The sequence below is a fragment of the Stigmatopora argus genome, chromosome 22 (genome assembly GCF_051989625.1).
Source record: "Stigmatopora argus isolate UIUO_Sarg chromosome 22, RoL_Sarg_1.0, whole genome shotgun sequence".
Lineage (NCBI taxonomy): Eukaryota > Metazoa > Chordata > Actinopteri > Syngnathiformes > Syngnathidae > Stigmatopora > Stigmatopora argus.
The window spans coordinates 2786099-2801822 of record NC_135408.1 but is presented as its reverse complement, the minus strand read 5'-3'; the positions used below and the strand labels follow the sequence as shown (position 1 = coordinate 2801822).

At 39.1% G+C, this 15724-nt stretch overlaps 3 protein-coding genes across 4 annotated transcripts; 2 read left to right on the top strand and 1 right to left on the bottom strand.

Moving 5' to 3' along the window:
* Window positions 1-128: 128 nt before the first annotated feature.
* On the bottom strand, window positions 129-4840 carry mrps31 (mitochondrial ribosomal protein S31). Its single transcript, XM_077592486.1, has 7 exons — window positions 4512-4840; window positions 3935-4342; window positions 3674-3826; window positions 2869-3018; window positions 2704-2780; window positions 2014-2154; window positions 129-657 (listed from the first exon to the last, which is right to left on the bottom strand). Exons 1-7 carry the CDS (start codon window positions 4607-4609, stop codon window positions 422-424), a joined length of 1263 nt encoding a protein of 420 aa, XP_077448612.1. The 5' UTR covers window positions 4610-4840; the 3' UTR covers window positions 129-421.
* A 58-nt stretch (window positions 4841-4898) lies between these two features.
* On the top strand, window positions 4899-9511 carry taf6 (TAF6 RNA polymerase II, TATA box binding protein (TBP)-associated factor). 2 transcript variants are annotated; one of them, XM_077592484.1, is made up of 15 exons: window positions 4899-5117; window positions 5621-5778; window positions 5879-5965; window positions 6082-6235; window positions 6311-6367; window positions 6428-6547; window positions 6619-6740; window positions 6912-6989; window positions 7072-7173; window positions 7255-7437; window positions 7540-7614; window positions 7701-7826; window positions 7910-8083; window positions 8330-8521; window positions 9011-9511. In XM_077592484.1, the coding sequence occupies exons 2-15, from the start codon at window positions 5623-5625 to the stop codon at window positions 9293-9295; spliced, it is 1911 nt and encodes a 636-aa protein (XP_077448610.1). In that variant the 5' UTR covers window positions 4899-5117; window positions 5621-5622; the 3' UTR covers window positions 9296-9511. The 2 variants fall into 2 exon arrangements, with proteins under 2 accessions (XP_077448610.1, XP_077448609.1); XM_077592483.1 differs by having other exon boundaries at window positions 9008-9511.
* Window positions 9512-11237: 1726 nt separating this feature from the next.
* On the top strand, window positions 11238-15194 carry sat2b (spermidine/spermine N1-acetyltransferase family member 2b). The gene is made up of 6 exons (XM_077592413.1): window positions 11238-11400; window positions 11507-11558; window positions 12205-12288; window positions 13611-13712; window positions 14739-14779; window positions 14843-15194. Exons 1-6 carry the CDS (start codon window positions 11338-11340, stop codon window positions 15020-15022), a joined length of 522 nt encoding a protein of 173 aa, XP_077448539.1. The 5' UTR covers window positions 11238-11337; the 3' UTR covers window positions 15023-15194.
* Window positions 15195-15724: the final 530 nt, after the last annotated feature.

Genomic DNA, 15724 nt, shown 5'->3' with positions numbered 1-15724 from the left:
AGACGCTTACATGCCAGTATAAACCTATTTCACAGCATGCCAAGAAAAACACCATTAATCAAAGTGACAGACAGGTCTCAACAACCCCTTAAAACATTGAGGCACAACCAATGTATCCAACGGACAAATCACCAAACATCCATTAACGATGTTATTTTAATGATGTTACCACTACAAATGAAAACATCTCATTTTATACTTCTCATACTTACAGTAGCTGACAGTATTTCCTTTGTGGTAGTTTTTCAGACTGTTACCTCTCACAAATATTTGTTATTCCCCTTTTAGAGACCTGAATCTACCAATAAAAAGGTGAATTGTGGAATAAATGTTTTGAGAGAGCAGCTGTACCACGCACATTTTCATTTTCTAACACAAGTTTTGTTTTCGAGGTGTTGAAATCACATCAAATTTCCATAATTTAATTTGCATAAACTTCAGCCTCTTTGAGAACATCCTGTTTTTGATTGAAGTAGTCTCTGAACCAGGAAATGTGCTCCCTCTTGTCCTGGACAGTGAGATAGGGGTTTCTGGATAAACCAGTCACCACCAGCTCCATGAAGTGCCTAACTGGTCCCTGCTTAGGGAAGCCCTCCTCCAAGTGTTTATCCAGGAAGACATGCTCATGGAAAGGAATGCTGGCCTCCTCTTCCAGGCCTTATAAAAGGGAACGACACTGTCAACCTTTTATTCCTCAAAGTTACCGTATTTTCTCACATATAAGCCACACCATTAAAATTGTCTTAAGCCGCCCCCTGATTCACAATTTTAACCTCAATATTCATGGTTTTAATAGCGAGTACAAATGTGTTACTTTGAAGGGAAAATCTTAAGAAAAATCATCGCACATGGTATTTATGTGATACCGTATGAATCAAAATCACATTATCAGGGTCAATATCATAAGGAAGTTAGTAATTGATCCAGTACAGACGCTCCCCTACTTACGAACGAGTTAGGTTCCGAGCGATTGTTCATAAATTGAATTTTTTTGTAAGTTGATTCAGTGCTATATTTTGTATTATAATTTATGTTTAAGGCCTATATAAGTATATTGAAGGTTTATATAAGTGCATTTGTATGTTTAAGGCTTGTATAAGTAACACACATTGGTTTGTACTAAAAACATTTAATAAAATGGAGAGAATATGTACAGTACTGTATATATATAGAGAGAGAGATTTATGTATTAGAAACTGGCCGAAAGAAGCGATCTAACGACGATTGCACAGTTTTCTTCTTTTTTTCATCATAAATGATGCGGTAGCACTGTATGGCATCATTAAATTGATTTGCAAACTTTGTGCAACGTTCAATATTTGGGTCCTGCTGCTTGATCTTTCTGTTTATAAATGGTACTGACGGTCGAACGATTCAAGTTGTATGCCCGTGCAATGCTCACCACTCTCACGCGCATCAAGCTTCGTTATTATTGGCACTCGTTTCAAATGAAATGGCTTGCCTTTTCCTTGCACCTCCCTCACTAGAAGCCTTTCGCTTTTCACCAACCATATTGAATAATGGCTGCACGAGATATTTCATGATAAAAATGAAAAAGGTTCTTTGCGCACTGGAGATACGTCACGCACTTACGCAACTTACGCACTGCAACTGGGCAGAGGAAGGTGGATGCTGGGTGAGCTGAGCGCTCACAGCGCCAGGCGTCGGTATTAGCGGCGGAAAGAAGCACTACTCGGAAAAAGGTGCGCAATACAAAATCGAACTTACGAACCATTTTCGACATAAACGCAATTTGCAGACATGTTCGTATGTACCGTTGTTCGTAAGTAGGGGAGCGTCTGTAATGGTTGTTTTCTTAATGTAAAACTGCAAATAACAAAAAATAGTAAATGATAATTTGCCGACATCTACTGGTGAAAAAGAGTATAGCAACACTGTAAAGTCTTTTGTGCATATAAGCCGTACCCTTGATTCAGTCATCATTTTTTTTAGTTAAATGCGGCTTATATGTGAGAAAATACGATAAGTGAAGTACAGCAGTCATTAACTTACCTGCTTCATTCTCAATTGGGTACTGCCACATTTTCCCCTCTTTGGTCCATTGGATCATTTCCTCAAAGGCATTTCGGGGCAATTGGTTGGCAGCAGAAGCAAGCTGGTCTGCAAAGTCAGTGTCCCACAGCGTTGGTCGACCTGAAAAAAGGCAAAATGTGTCGATGACATTTGGCAGATGGATTGCATAATGTAGTACTAAGTAGAATTCACGTTTCAAAAGAGTGTAGGGATCACTTTAATATGTGACTTCACCACAATGATCATACTACTTTGAGTAAAATAACAAACAGTAATATAGTAAAAGTTGCCCCAAAGATGGGTTAATGTAAAATAGACAAATCTATTACAAAATATTTGTGCAGTACAGTGCCCTAGTGGTTAGCATGTCTGTGTCACAGATTAGAGGATCTGTGAATAAATTAACACTGGCTTTCTTATTCTGAGTTAGCATAATCTCTCCATGCCTCAACAGCAAACCAAAGATTTGATAATTTTGGGTGGAATAATAGTTTTAGTTTATCTTACAGAAAATATAATAATGCCGAAATACAGGGGAACCTCTGAAGCTGAACATAATATTTTCCAAGATACCGATGAACTAAACCGCAACTAAATTTCTCCAAATTCCTCCAAATCAGATGTTTTTTTGATGGTGTGTCTGAAAATAAAAGTATGACAAAATATTACCAAATGTTGAAACTTCTCCATCTTCATTAACCGTGGAAGAAAAAATGTTTAGTCTTCTGCCTGTGAACAAGTTCTTCCTAAAACGATACAAATATCAATATATTTTCAAAACACTTTCAAGTTGTATTTGTAGTAGAAGTATTGATCCCAAATGTAACAACCTACTTTCTGCGAACACTGTCCAGCTCTGCCGTGATTCCTCGATCCTGCATATAGCCCCGCCCATCATCATCATCATCAAACCGGATCTGATTGCCAGCCCGAGCGTGTTGTCGATTGGAATTTCTTCCCACCTTCATGTCAGCTATAATCACTCTAAGAAACAAAAAAGGAGACACTGGGTTAATGCTATCAAAGTGTAACACTGCAAATTACACACAATGGCAGTTAAGTGAGTCTTCACCACTGGTTTACAGACAAATTAAGATTCTAATATGTGTTCCAATAAATTGCAATGCTTAGCCCGAGCCGCAAACTAGTCTGTCAATCATAACGTAGCCATATCTGCCAGCTCTAATATTTAATTTATTAGCTATTTTGAATCTGGAGACCCGGTGGAGTGAGTGGTTAGCGCACCGGCCTCACAGCTCTGGGGTCCTGGGTTCAAATCCAGGTCACATCCACCTGTATGGAGTTTGCATGTTCTCCCTGTGGGTTTCCTCCAGGTACTCCGGTTTCCTCCCACATTCCAAAAATAATGCATGGTAGGCTGATTGGACACTCTAAATTGCCCCTAGGTATGGGTGTGAGTGTGTATGGTTGTCCGTCTCCTTGTGCCCTATGATCGGCTGGCCACCGATTCAGGGTGTCCCCCGCCTCTAGCCCGGAGACAGCTGGGATTGGCTCCAGCACCCCCTGCGACCCTAATAAGGATAAAGCGGTTCAGAAAATGAGATTTTGTACCTATGTTTTAATGATGTCATAACGTTTTTGAGACCTTAACGGTGGCTTGATTGTGTACTTTATTTACCCCAGATCGTTCACGTCACCCTTTCTGTGAGCCTCGGTGATGGCCTCATGCTTCCTCAGCTGCTTGACCAGCTCAGACTCTGCCAGGACGGAGTTAGGAAAAGTGGAAGCAGCAGCAGAAGCAGCCGAGAGAAGTTCGGGATCCAAAGTGGGTCTAAAAAGAGTGACAACATTTTTAGCGAATGAATATACAACACATTATTGCAATGTTGCTGTGATCTGGAAAAGCAGAGTAGGACGAAAAGAAAAACCTACTACTCACATCTGAGATGTGGCCTCTTCTGGAGCCTTCTGAAACATGCTATTAGTGCTTTCCATAGCTCTAGGTGTAGATTTTGGTGTGAAAACACTAACTCTGACATTTTGTAGCCTCCTTTTACTGGTGACATCCACCTTCATGGCTCCCAGAAGATCAAGTAGATTGTCCTTCCCACTCTTGGCTGCAACCGGTGCAGCCACTTTTCCCTTAGAGTCATTCTTTAGATTATTGTCTCCTTGATTTGACTTAACAATTTTGTTGATTTCATCGGAATCTTGGGTTTCTTCATCTTTCACTGTTTTGGTTGCTGTTTGATCTTGTCCTTTATCTGCATTTTGGGGATTGTGTGTATTTCTACACAATCTGGCTGGGTATGTGCTGAGATATTTTGCCGGAGACAAAGTGGACACACTACGAGAAGAGCAAAACATTGTGCTTTTAACATGAACAGGTAAGATGGAAATTGCGGCTGTTATACAGGTCTAGTATTAGACAAAAAATGTTTAATCTGCATCACTATATGCTCACACCCCCGAAAAGGAAATGATTATTAAGGCAAGGACAGGGAAGAGCAATTTACCTTAAAATCGCTGCATCATAATCTGCAATTAAAAAACGATTATAATTTGCTGATGAATTCTGGACCACGTGGAAAGTTCGGGAGATATATCTAATCATGATTATTTTAAATAAAAAACATATATGTATGTCCTTTCACACGGCTGACTTGGTTTGAAATGCAACAGAAAATTGTTTCCCCACAAACCCGAGACGTGACAGTTGTTCCATGATAAAAATTGGATACCTTTTCTTGTGCATTTAAAATATTCAGGAAGTATTATATCTTCACCGTTTGCGTCTATATTTATAAGGAGGATGAACACTAATAATAAATGTGGTTATTTTAATGTCACTATGACATAGTTTATACAACCGTAGTCTCGCGATAAAACAACCGGAAGTTCCCTCAAAATGGCGTCGGAAAGCAGGCGTTCCATCATGAATGGACGTCCCTGTTGCTGCCCACAGTCTGTGTAGTTTTTTTGTATTATTATTTGTATTAAGAATGGAGTACTACTGTGAGCGGTTATGTTTGCGAGACACGTCTCGTTGTATATACATTAATTGAGTGCTCCTTTTCTTATAAATTACAAGCGTAACTCAGAAAGGAGAACGCTTTACGCAGGTAAATATGAAAAATGTCTACTAAAGCTAAGAGACTTAGCTTCCGGGCTAACACACAAGCGCATACTTATCTCGTTAGAGCTTCATAAATAACAGAATGTACGAACCTGTTATGTTTTTCTTGTTCAGTTGGGCCGTTTGAGATTTGCGGTAATGGTGTACCTTAATTGTAGTGTTAGTTTGTTTTGTCTGTCTGAGCAATTTACGCGCCTTTTGATTTGACATAACGTTCAGTCACTTCATGACACCCCTTCCACTTCCATTATTTATGATCGTTTGAAAAAATAAAAATTTTGACATCACTTTCTGAAATCGAAACGTTCAATTTGCTAAAAGTGCACATTTTAAATTAATCAATACCTGAATTATAGATCGTAATTGGGAAAGAACCTCGCTTGTATCTGTTTCACTTCTTTAACTCACGGGATGTTTCTCAACTTTGCCTAATCATAATGATAACTTATGTGGAAGGCATTGGATTTACAATCATTTGTATTTTGTTAGTTATGGCGGAGGAAAGGCGTCAGAAACCGTGCTCGGTAGTCCTCCCTACAGAGTCTATGAAGGCGATGGCAGAGTCTATGGGAGTGGGACAATTACAGGAGGACAGCTGCACAGCCTTAAGTGATGAAGTCAGTTACAGAATTAAAGAAATTACACAGGTAAACCACGGAGTTTTGACGGAAATCACCAAAATGTTTGTTCACTATTTTTAAAAGCATAACATTATTTGTTGACTCATGTCATACTTTTTTTTCTAAGGACGCTCTTAAGTTTATGCATCACGGGAAGAGACGTAAACTCACAACAAATGACATCGATAATGCCCTCAAACTTAAAAATGTAGAGGTAAAACAGAACATTTATATATGTTATTACTACATTAATTAATTTGGAAGATGCGTTATAACCTACAGTAGCTATTGTGTAAATGATGGATTTTGAGTAGATTTTGCTTTTTGTAGCCCCTGTATGGATTCCAGTCGCAAGAATTTATCCCTTTTCGTTTCGCAAGTGGTGGCGGAAGAGAGCTTCATTTCTATGAAGAGAAGGAAGTGGACCTAAGTGACATTATAAACACTCCACTCCCCAGAGTTCCTTTGGATGTCTCCCTTAAAGGTATACCTGCTGTTTTTACCAAATACCTTGTACGGCATTGCATTTTACTCAGTTTTACATATTCTTGTCTTTCAGCCCACTGGTTAAGTATCGAGGGTATTCAACCTTCTATTCCAGAAAATCCACCACCTGGTAAGACTCTTGAAACATAACACAAATACAATGACTGAATTGTAATGTATTGTTTTGTAGCACCAAAAGAGCAACAAAAGGCTGAATCCACTGAGCCTCTTAAAGTTGTGAAACCTGGTCAAGAGGAGGACGGTACCATTCAAGGCAAAAATCAGGGTGCAACAGCTGCTGATGGTAAAGGTATGTGTTTATTTTGTCATATTAAAATGTACATAGCCATTTTCTCCTTGTAATTGTCTTATATGTTACAGGCAAGGACAAGGGTCCCATAAGGTTGAAACCACGAAGCACCCATGAGCTTTCTGTGGAACAGCAACTCTACTACAAGGAGATCACTGAAGCCTGCGTTGGATCTTGTGAAGCCAAGAGAGCTGTGTGTACATTAGTATTTGTCTTGGAATTAACCAAGATTTACCCAACAATTAGCGGATATAAAATGTACACTGACTATATCACTAATTCTCATTCTGCACATTTCAAATAAGAAAAAAAATACTATTTTGTGGTTTGTTTCTTTGTGAATGAATGTATTTTTGCTATCCAGGAAGCCTTGCAAAGTATTGCCACAGACCCAGGATTGTATCAAATGCTTCCAAGATTCAGCACCTTTATTTCAGAAGGAGTGAGCATCTTTTAAAACACTTCTCTCATAACTGGTCAGTACTGTTATGTAATCATCTTCTGTCTTTATTATCTTGTGGCAGGTTCGTGTTAATGTCGTGCAAAACAACTTGGCTCTCCTGATTTACCTCATGCGGATGGTCAAAGCATTGATGGACAATCCCACTTTATACCTGGAAAAATATGTGAGTGAAAGGAACTGGGTTAAAACTGGTTAATCATGCCCCAATTGAATGGATGTTTTCCTACTGTTATCCTCCCTGTAGTTGCACGAGCTCATCCCAGCTGTGGTGACGTGTATCGTGAGCAAGCAACTGTGCTTAAGACCAGATGTTGACAACCACTGGGCCTTAAGGGACTTTGCTGCTCGTCTTATGGCGCAGAGTTGCAAAACCTTCAGCACCACCACCAACAACATCCAGTCTCGCATCACCAAGACTTTTACAAAAGTGAGTCTTGTTTTCACCACTAACTTTTTAAACTGCAACACTGTTGTGTGTTTTTTCTATGTACTTTATAGAAATGTCTTTGAACTTGATGTGTCGTTTCAGAGTTGGTTGGATGAAAAGACCCAGTGGACGACACGGTACGGCTGCATTGCTGGGCTTTCTGAACTTGGACCTGATGTGAGTTTGGGGCTAGTTTCCTGGTTGGCGTTCTTAAACAGTCTTTCTTCATCATTGGCGCTAACCTTCTACAATTGTCTCTGCAGGTGATAAAGACACTGATCCTTCCTCGCCTTGCTGTAGAGGGTGCTCGCATCAAAGGAGTGGTGGAAGGACCAGTAATCTCCAACATTGATAAGATTGGAGCAGACCACGTTCAAAGCCTCCTGCTGGTAATAATTGATTGTGTTTTCTTTACAGTTCTTTTTTTTTTGTACTTTTGCTGTGTCATTCAAAATGAGTTTCCCTTCGAAAGAAACATTGCGCCAGTGTCATCGCCAAGATTCGACCGCCACCTGACAGCGTGGACCAATATCGGATGGACTACGGTTATCTCGCACCTATGCTGTGTTCTCATGTAACGAAGGCTCGGACCCAAGCTGCAATGCAAGCCCAGCAAGTCAACAGAACCACATTAACAATCACACAGGTAGTACTGATTCAAGTGACCTACTTACAAAGAGGAATGGCCACTTGACAGTTTTATTGTTTTTCTTGTGTCTTCCTTGAACAACAAATTGAGTTGTTAGCGCTAGCTAGGTGGTTGCGGAAAGTTTAGTAGCAAGGATGACTCAAGACTGGTTGGGTGCACGATGAGCGGATTTACTAAATCAGTGTTAAATTGCAAAGATATTGGGAGCCTGCGGCTCTAACACAGTGAATGTTTGTCTTGCAGCCTCGTCCGACCCTCTCTGTTGCACAAAGTGGACTCGGTGGATCTACAGGGCCTCGCACCCCAAGTATCATTAAAGTTCCAAGTTCCCTCACCCTGATGTCCCCGAGACCAGGGACGCCTTCACAACCATCGCCCCCTGCCACTAAGTATATTGTCATGGGAACCAGTGCGGGAGCCTCTTCAACACAGCAGGTATGTTTGAGATTTTTAGCAAACAAAACAAGAGCGGTAATTGACCCTGCTCATAAAACAGCAGGTTCAGAATTGCCTAAATAACACTGTAAATAAGCCACGTATTTTGATCTCAAAATAGTTTACTATCGTTTAACACCCATTTTCCATCACCCTCATAAATGAATGTTTTAATGATGATATGCGATAGAAAAAAAATGCCACAACTGCGCAACTTGCAATAAATGTCATTCTTCCCCAACAAAGTTTTTCTTTGTGTCAAGCTATGTTAATTCTACATAGCTACTCTAGTTTTTGAATTACCCAAGGCTTTGGTGTATTTCAGACCAAACACAACCTCTCAAATTTATTTATTTATTTTAACAAAAATTGGTAGGTTCTGTGTGATTAAAAGTTGATAGTTAATAGTTGAATTTCCCTAAATCACGAATACATAGGTACTTTTATAAACACCATATAATTTGCATCACTGTTTTGTCTCCTCAGCAGGTAATCACCATTAATTCTTCCCAGTCTGCCTCAACGGTTACAAGTACCGTACCCAGCGCTACTTCAACCTTGCAGCCAATGGTAAAACTAGAATCGGGAAGTGGCCCAGCACTCCCCGGTTCACGACCCATGCAGAAGTACATCGTGGTATCACTGCCCTCGTCCACGTCTTCCATGGAGAATAAAAGCTCTGTAATCCCAACCCCCATCTCCACCACAGTAGAACCAGCGGTGAGGACTGACCGGTCGGAGTCTCCCGGTGCAAGCACACAGTCACCACATTGACACATTTCACAAGAGAGTTAACTAACACTCATACGAGGACAGTTTTTCAGGGATGATCAGAAAACTCTGGAATGATGTAGAAGCAGTTGTTCGATTTTACTTGTAAATAAGTGAATGCCCAACAAAGAGGCAATTTCACAATGTTTAATCCTCCATTTAAAAGAATTTCATGCTTTTTTTTGTACCCCAAAATAAATTTCACTTTGTATTTGTGTACACACTTGTTGTAGTTTTATTTTTAAATGTTAGGGATATTTGATATACAGGTGATGTTCTATGAACTTTACACGCAAACTAGCTGTAAAATGACCTAAACTTCAGAATCTGACTTCATTGATTGTCACTTGGTAAGAAAGGGCAACTATATAAATTGAAATAAAAATTTCAGCAATCAAAGGCAAAAGAACAGTTGTCGTAATAATACATTAAACAACATTTCATGCTTGTGCCATTACGGGCAATGAAAGTGAATGTAGGTGTTCCTGTGGGCAGCCCCTGCTTGTGCTACATATGTGTATAAGAAACATTTCAGGTCAGTACCTATTGTTCATATCAAAGGATTAATTGGCTGCCGCCATAATGAACTTCACTATTCGACCGGGAACAAAAGCCGACTGTAAAGACAAGGAGATTACTCAAGGTGATTCTGATAGTCAATGAGTAATGTAATGCATGACTTTCACAGCTTTTATGTGTTGTTGTTTTCCCCTAGGAATTGGCAATCCATGAGAGAATGCTGGATGAAATGATAGTGACAAATGAAGGTATTACTGCAAAAATTAATTACTATTTATCCTTGTCTCCACAATTTTCAATTTGAATTTACAGCGTGGCAGTGCAATTCAGAGGTAAAACACCCTTGTTTCTGTCTTTCTTGGTTTAATTTGTCATTGCACATTCTCAATATATCATTATTGTGTTCTTTAAAGCAGCCACTGGTCTGTGGATCGGTACTGGTCTGTGAGCCACCTGATGCCGGTCCGTCAGTGTAATAAATATTAAGGTTTTCAATATCACCCTCTTACCTGAAATGAGAAAAGTTGAAAATTAACGTGAAATACAATAAGTATTGTCATCACAAGATGTCTGTAGCACTGTTTTTTTTTTTTCAATTTAGGAGCTTCCATTCACTTTTGTACTAATGTACAAATATGGGGTGAATAGTCCCCCCAAACACAACAAAAAAATAAAATTTCAAAGAGTTGCTCTTGAAAATGTAGTCTTTGATTAGCACATTTTAAACTGTGAATATGGACTTTTGCCAAAATGTTCATAATGGTTATAACACATTTCCTATTTCTTCAAGGTTGCACGAGCCAAACAAAACATGCTTAAAATCATTTATGATGACTCCATTGGTTGCCCTTGTATAAGATGTTTATTGAAGGAAAAGGCCATCTTTGGACAAAAATAAATAAATACATTCAATTTATCACTCTTATTTTGTCTAAATATAAAACATACACGATTATTTATTTATTTACTTATTTATACCTAATAGTTTACGTCTAAAATGTCTTTTCCTGTGTCTGTATTCTCACCCTCTTGCTACTGCGACAGTGAATTTCCCGAATACGGGATTGATGAAGTAATCTAATGTAATCTAATCTCATCTATTTTGTATGATTTTTTTAATATTTATTTTTATATTTGTACAAAATACACAGAAAGTAAGTAAAAAAAGGAAGGATGATGAAAGATACGCTGATATGTTTTTAGAAAAATAAAGAAACACTTGAACTAAATGCAACTATTTAATATGTATAGTTTATAAATTCCAAACTGAAATATAAATAGTTTTTTTTCGGAGAGTAAACAACACGTTTAGAGTCAAACAAATAAGGATTAGGCTTCCCATTATCACCCTCATCCCAATTATACTTCACGCTATGATACAGGTAACTATAGTGTTTGTTATTTTGAAAGGATGCAAGGTGCAGAATCCCCTGTTACCACTTCCTGTCGAGGTAGCGTCGCACGGAAGTGAAATTGAAAGGATTGATGCGTTAAGTGCACACAAACAAGAACAAAGTGCAATTAAAATGAACTTTAAAATACGTGCCGCGAATAAAGAAGACTGCAAAGACATTTCGAGGATGATAATGGTGATGTTCATGCATTACGTTAATGTTCCAACTTTTAAGCAGGCTGTACAAAGTAATGTGGCAGGCGTTCCAAATTGTAATGACACAAGTGTATCTTGTTTTTCAGGAGTTGGCTGAGTTTGAAAAGATGACCGATCAGGTGAAGATAACGTGTGAAGGTAAAGACTAATAACTAATTTACTAACAAAATATTGATTTAATAAATTATTATTTTTATCTAACTGTAGTCTTTTTTTATTCTAAATGATGAAAAATAAAAGATATTTCTGACTGTTTATTCTTCACAGGGCTCTAAAAAGACCCAATTTGGGATTACCACAAGAAATTATTATTTATAAATATGAAACCTGTTTGGGGCGGCCTGGCGGCCGAGTGGTTAGCGCGTCGGCCTCACAGTGGGGGTCATGGGTTAAAATCCAGGTCCGTCCACCGTGTTGTGTTTGCATGTTCTCCCCGGGCCTGCGTGGGTTTTCTCCGGGTACTCTGGGTTCCTCTCACATTCCAAAGACATGCATGGTAGGCTAATTGGACACTCTAAATTGCCCCTAGGTATGAGTGTGAGCGTGAATGGTTGTTTGTCTCCCTGTGCCCTGCGATTGTCTGGCCGCCAATTCAGGGTGACAATTAAGATCCTATTTATGAACTTTTGCGTGGTCAAAACTCAGTTGATTTAAGCCACAGACACTAATTATTACATAGTCAAAACCAGTCATAAGGCCCACCACATCTGCATATGTTTTAGAATCTAAGATTATACAATATATAATCGATACAGGTGAAGTCTACTTTTTTGTTTTCATTTAGAATTGGAGCGTGATGGTTTCTGCCAGAATCCCTTCTTTGAATGTCTCATTGCTGAAGTTCCAGAAGAGAATAAATCTAGAGAAGGTAAAATACTTGCGTGGTAAGTAATGTATCAAATGTTTTTTTTTTCTGTGCAAAGCATTGGCTTCATAGTCACTTTTTTCCAAGAACGTACATAAGCCTGGGCTATAGTGTGTCACAGTATTCTTCCCCGCTTAAAAGTTAAAAAGGAAAAAAGTGCATATGAAGCTACCAATTTTTGTTGCTGTTTTATGTATTATTGTACTTTTTCCAAATAAAGATAAAGCCCGGTTTCATCTGCTTCACCGGCAAAATCTTGTATTTTAACCTCCCACGATGACGTTATAAATGTTATTCTTGTAGATGACTAAAAATCTCCGATGATGACAGTTAAAATGCAGTAATTTAAGCTGACCTTATAAACAGCAGCTATCGAGTACTTTGTTCTTGTCAACCCAAGACCAAGTAATCATGTAAGATGCTTTGCCACAAGCCGTAACCATTCTGAACTACTCAAACTAACGAAATGCAGAACACTCAAAAATCTCTCCATGCACACAGTGCAAGTAGATTTGGTCCAAGCACCTGAAGTACTTGGAACCACTCTGGGAAATAGGCATTGAGCCTTAATCAAAAATATCAAATCGCACCCCTCAACGCCTGAAATACACGATTTGGCCACTAAAGCTAAGGACGCGCACCCACCACAAACGAAAGGCCATATCCTAAAACCGCAAAATGTATACAGTGGAGCCCAATGCAACCCCAGTATCCGAAGCACCCGGGAATCATTCCACGGTGCAACCGCTGAGCCCCCTTCAAAATCAACACACAAATCATGCCTTCGAGCGGCCAAAAAACACAGCCCGGCCCACCAACCATTCAAGACACGCACCACAGACCGAAACTTCCCAATGTACACTGTGCAAACCGATTTGACCAAAGCACTTGGAGCCATTGCGCGCAATAATTGCTAAGCTCCAATCAACAACATATATAATGTATTTACTCGGATATACGCCGTATTTGTCCCAAAAAATGATTACGGAATCGAGGGTATGGCTTATATGCGCACAAATTAGGCTCGACATGCACGAAACTGCAAGGTGACAAAGACAGAACTCCATAACGCAATGCGGCAGATACAGTAAATTATTTCAAAATAGAGAAAAGATAAACAAATAAAAAGGCTGAACAAAATTTATTTTTACGTCTATGAATTCAATAAGAAATTCAAGAAGAAGAAAAAACGTATCTTGCATAAAAGGTGAAAAAACTCACTTGTGCCTGCCATTGCTCGCTCAGGGCGCCTTCATCTTACCTAGGGATGACAAACTAGACCGCTACGGACACAAGATGATTGCAGTCTCTTCATGTCCCATTAGGATTCACCACTGTTGGATACGCCCTTTACTTTTACATCTACAGCACATGGAAAGGACGGTCAATGCATTTAGAGGATTTATACGTGATGCCTGAATACCGAGGTAAGCTACATTTTGCAAGTAATTAATAGCCAGATATAGAGTAATAGTGGAGTCATCATTTTCACGACCCTCAAGTTGGAATGTAGTGTGCACTTTATCCTTTGTTTGTAATTATTCACTTTTTTCTACCATTTCAAAGTACTTTAAATTTTTGGGGACAGATTTCAAACGGTTAGAAATTTGAATACGATGTGACATTTTCTTTCCTCTTGATAACGAAGCACTATTTTGCGCTTGTCTGTCACAAGGAATTTATTAAAATATTCCCATCAATATTGATAGCTCATCTGGTATGATTTTGCAAGCCAGTATTCTAAGGCTACAAAGAAAAGCGTCATTCAGCCAATACAGTAATACCTTGAATATCGTGGTTAATGTAGACCAGACATGGCCACGATAATCGAAAAATCGCGAAGTAGGGTCACCCCTATTATAACCAATGTTCCCTCTAATTTTTTGTTTGTCTGGGCAGAAAGACAACCTCTCTGATCACACTGAGTACCGGTGTGAGCAACATCATCATTGCTCGCTATGGGCACACACCAGTATCACACCTGCCATAAGCAGGTGTATGTCTACTACACATAAATGATTTAGTAATAATAAAATGTAATGATTAATATCTATGAATGGGCGGCCCGGCGGATGAGTGGTTCGTGCGTCAGCCTCACAGCTAAAAAAAAAAAGGGATTTTATTTTGTGCGCTCCATATGATTTCCTGTGCGCAGCGAAGACGAGAGTAGCGCGCAATTGCGCACGCGCGCAGCTTAGAGGGAACATTGATTATAACTACCTTTTTTTAAATTATTTATTTATTTTCTTCAGTGCTGAGTCCTTGTAGCAAGAGTGGCCCCCGCTTACGAGTTTCACCGTGGATTTTCACATTTTTATGAACTTTCCAAAAAATTATTAATAGGAGAAAAAAATCCCAAAGAAGTGAATTCGCGATAAGTGAAGTCGCGATAATCGAGGGAAGACTGTAGTACTGTTTTGGATTTGTCATCAGTTTCTTTATTTCCTCTTTAGGATTTGGCATCGGAAAAAGTTTGCTAAGCACCGTTGCTAAGGTAAAAAAGCTTTCTTATATGAGTCGACTTGTGTAATTCTAATGCTCTGTCACGTTAGCGCAGGTAGCCAATGAGAGTCAGTGTGCACGCTTGCAATTGACCGTGTTGGAGTGGAACGTTCCGTCACGAGACTTCTATGCTGCCAAAGGAGCTCGGGATCTTACCGTCACAGAGGGCTGGCACTTAATACGTTTTGATGGGAAAAGCTTGAACGATTTGGCATGTGGCACTTTAAAAAACTAAAAGTGATAGACTTTCTGCTCAACCTGTGCTATCCTTTTCCCGTCCTCCACAGTTTTTACTATAACCAGGATGTGAATCCTGCTTTTCAGAAATTCCCCCAAATTTTTTTTCATCCTTTTGAAAGTGATGTGTATTTTCAATTCTGTAATAAATATTCCTTTAATCAAAACAATGACGCAAAAGTCATTTCATTATTCGGGAGCTTTGGACTAGATCAGGGGTCGGGAACCTTTTTGACGAAGAGAGCCACAAACAATTCATATTTTCAAATGTTATTCCTTGTGAGCCATACTACGAATTTAAAAGTCAAAATACATACATGTAAACAAGTGCCTTTTCATTTTTTTTTTTATAATTTCACCACTTTTAAAGTGGAAAAACTGAATATTTTTTAAAAGATTCTTATGCTGTTGCTAATCAATGAGAGGGTGCATTCCAGAAGAGTCTACTGCAAAAAATGAAGATTAAAGCAGTTCTAAATGTAGTATCTCAGTTCTGTCAACAACGATTTCCATATTTTAGCTCACAGGTTAGCAAAGAGCCAGATGCACCCATCAAAAGAGCCACATGTGGCTCCTGAGCCATAGGTTCCCTACCCCTGGACTAGATTGAGGGGTTTGAAACACAATTATCTTGTTTTTATGTAGGTAATTGGATGTGACATCCTAGGCTTCTGTGAGAAGTCTGGAAGTATTCATGCAT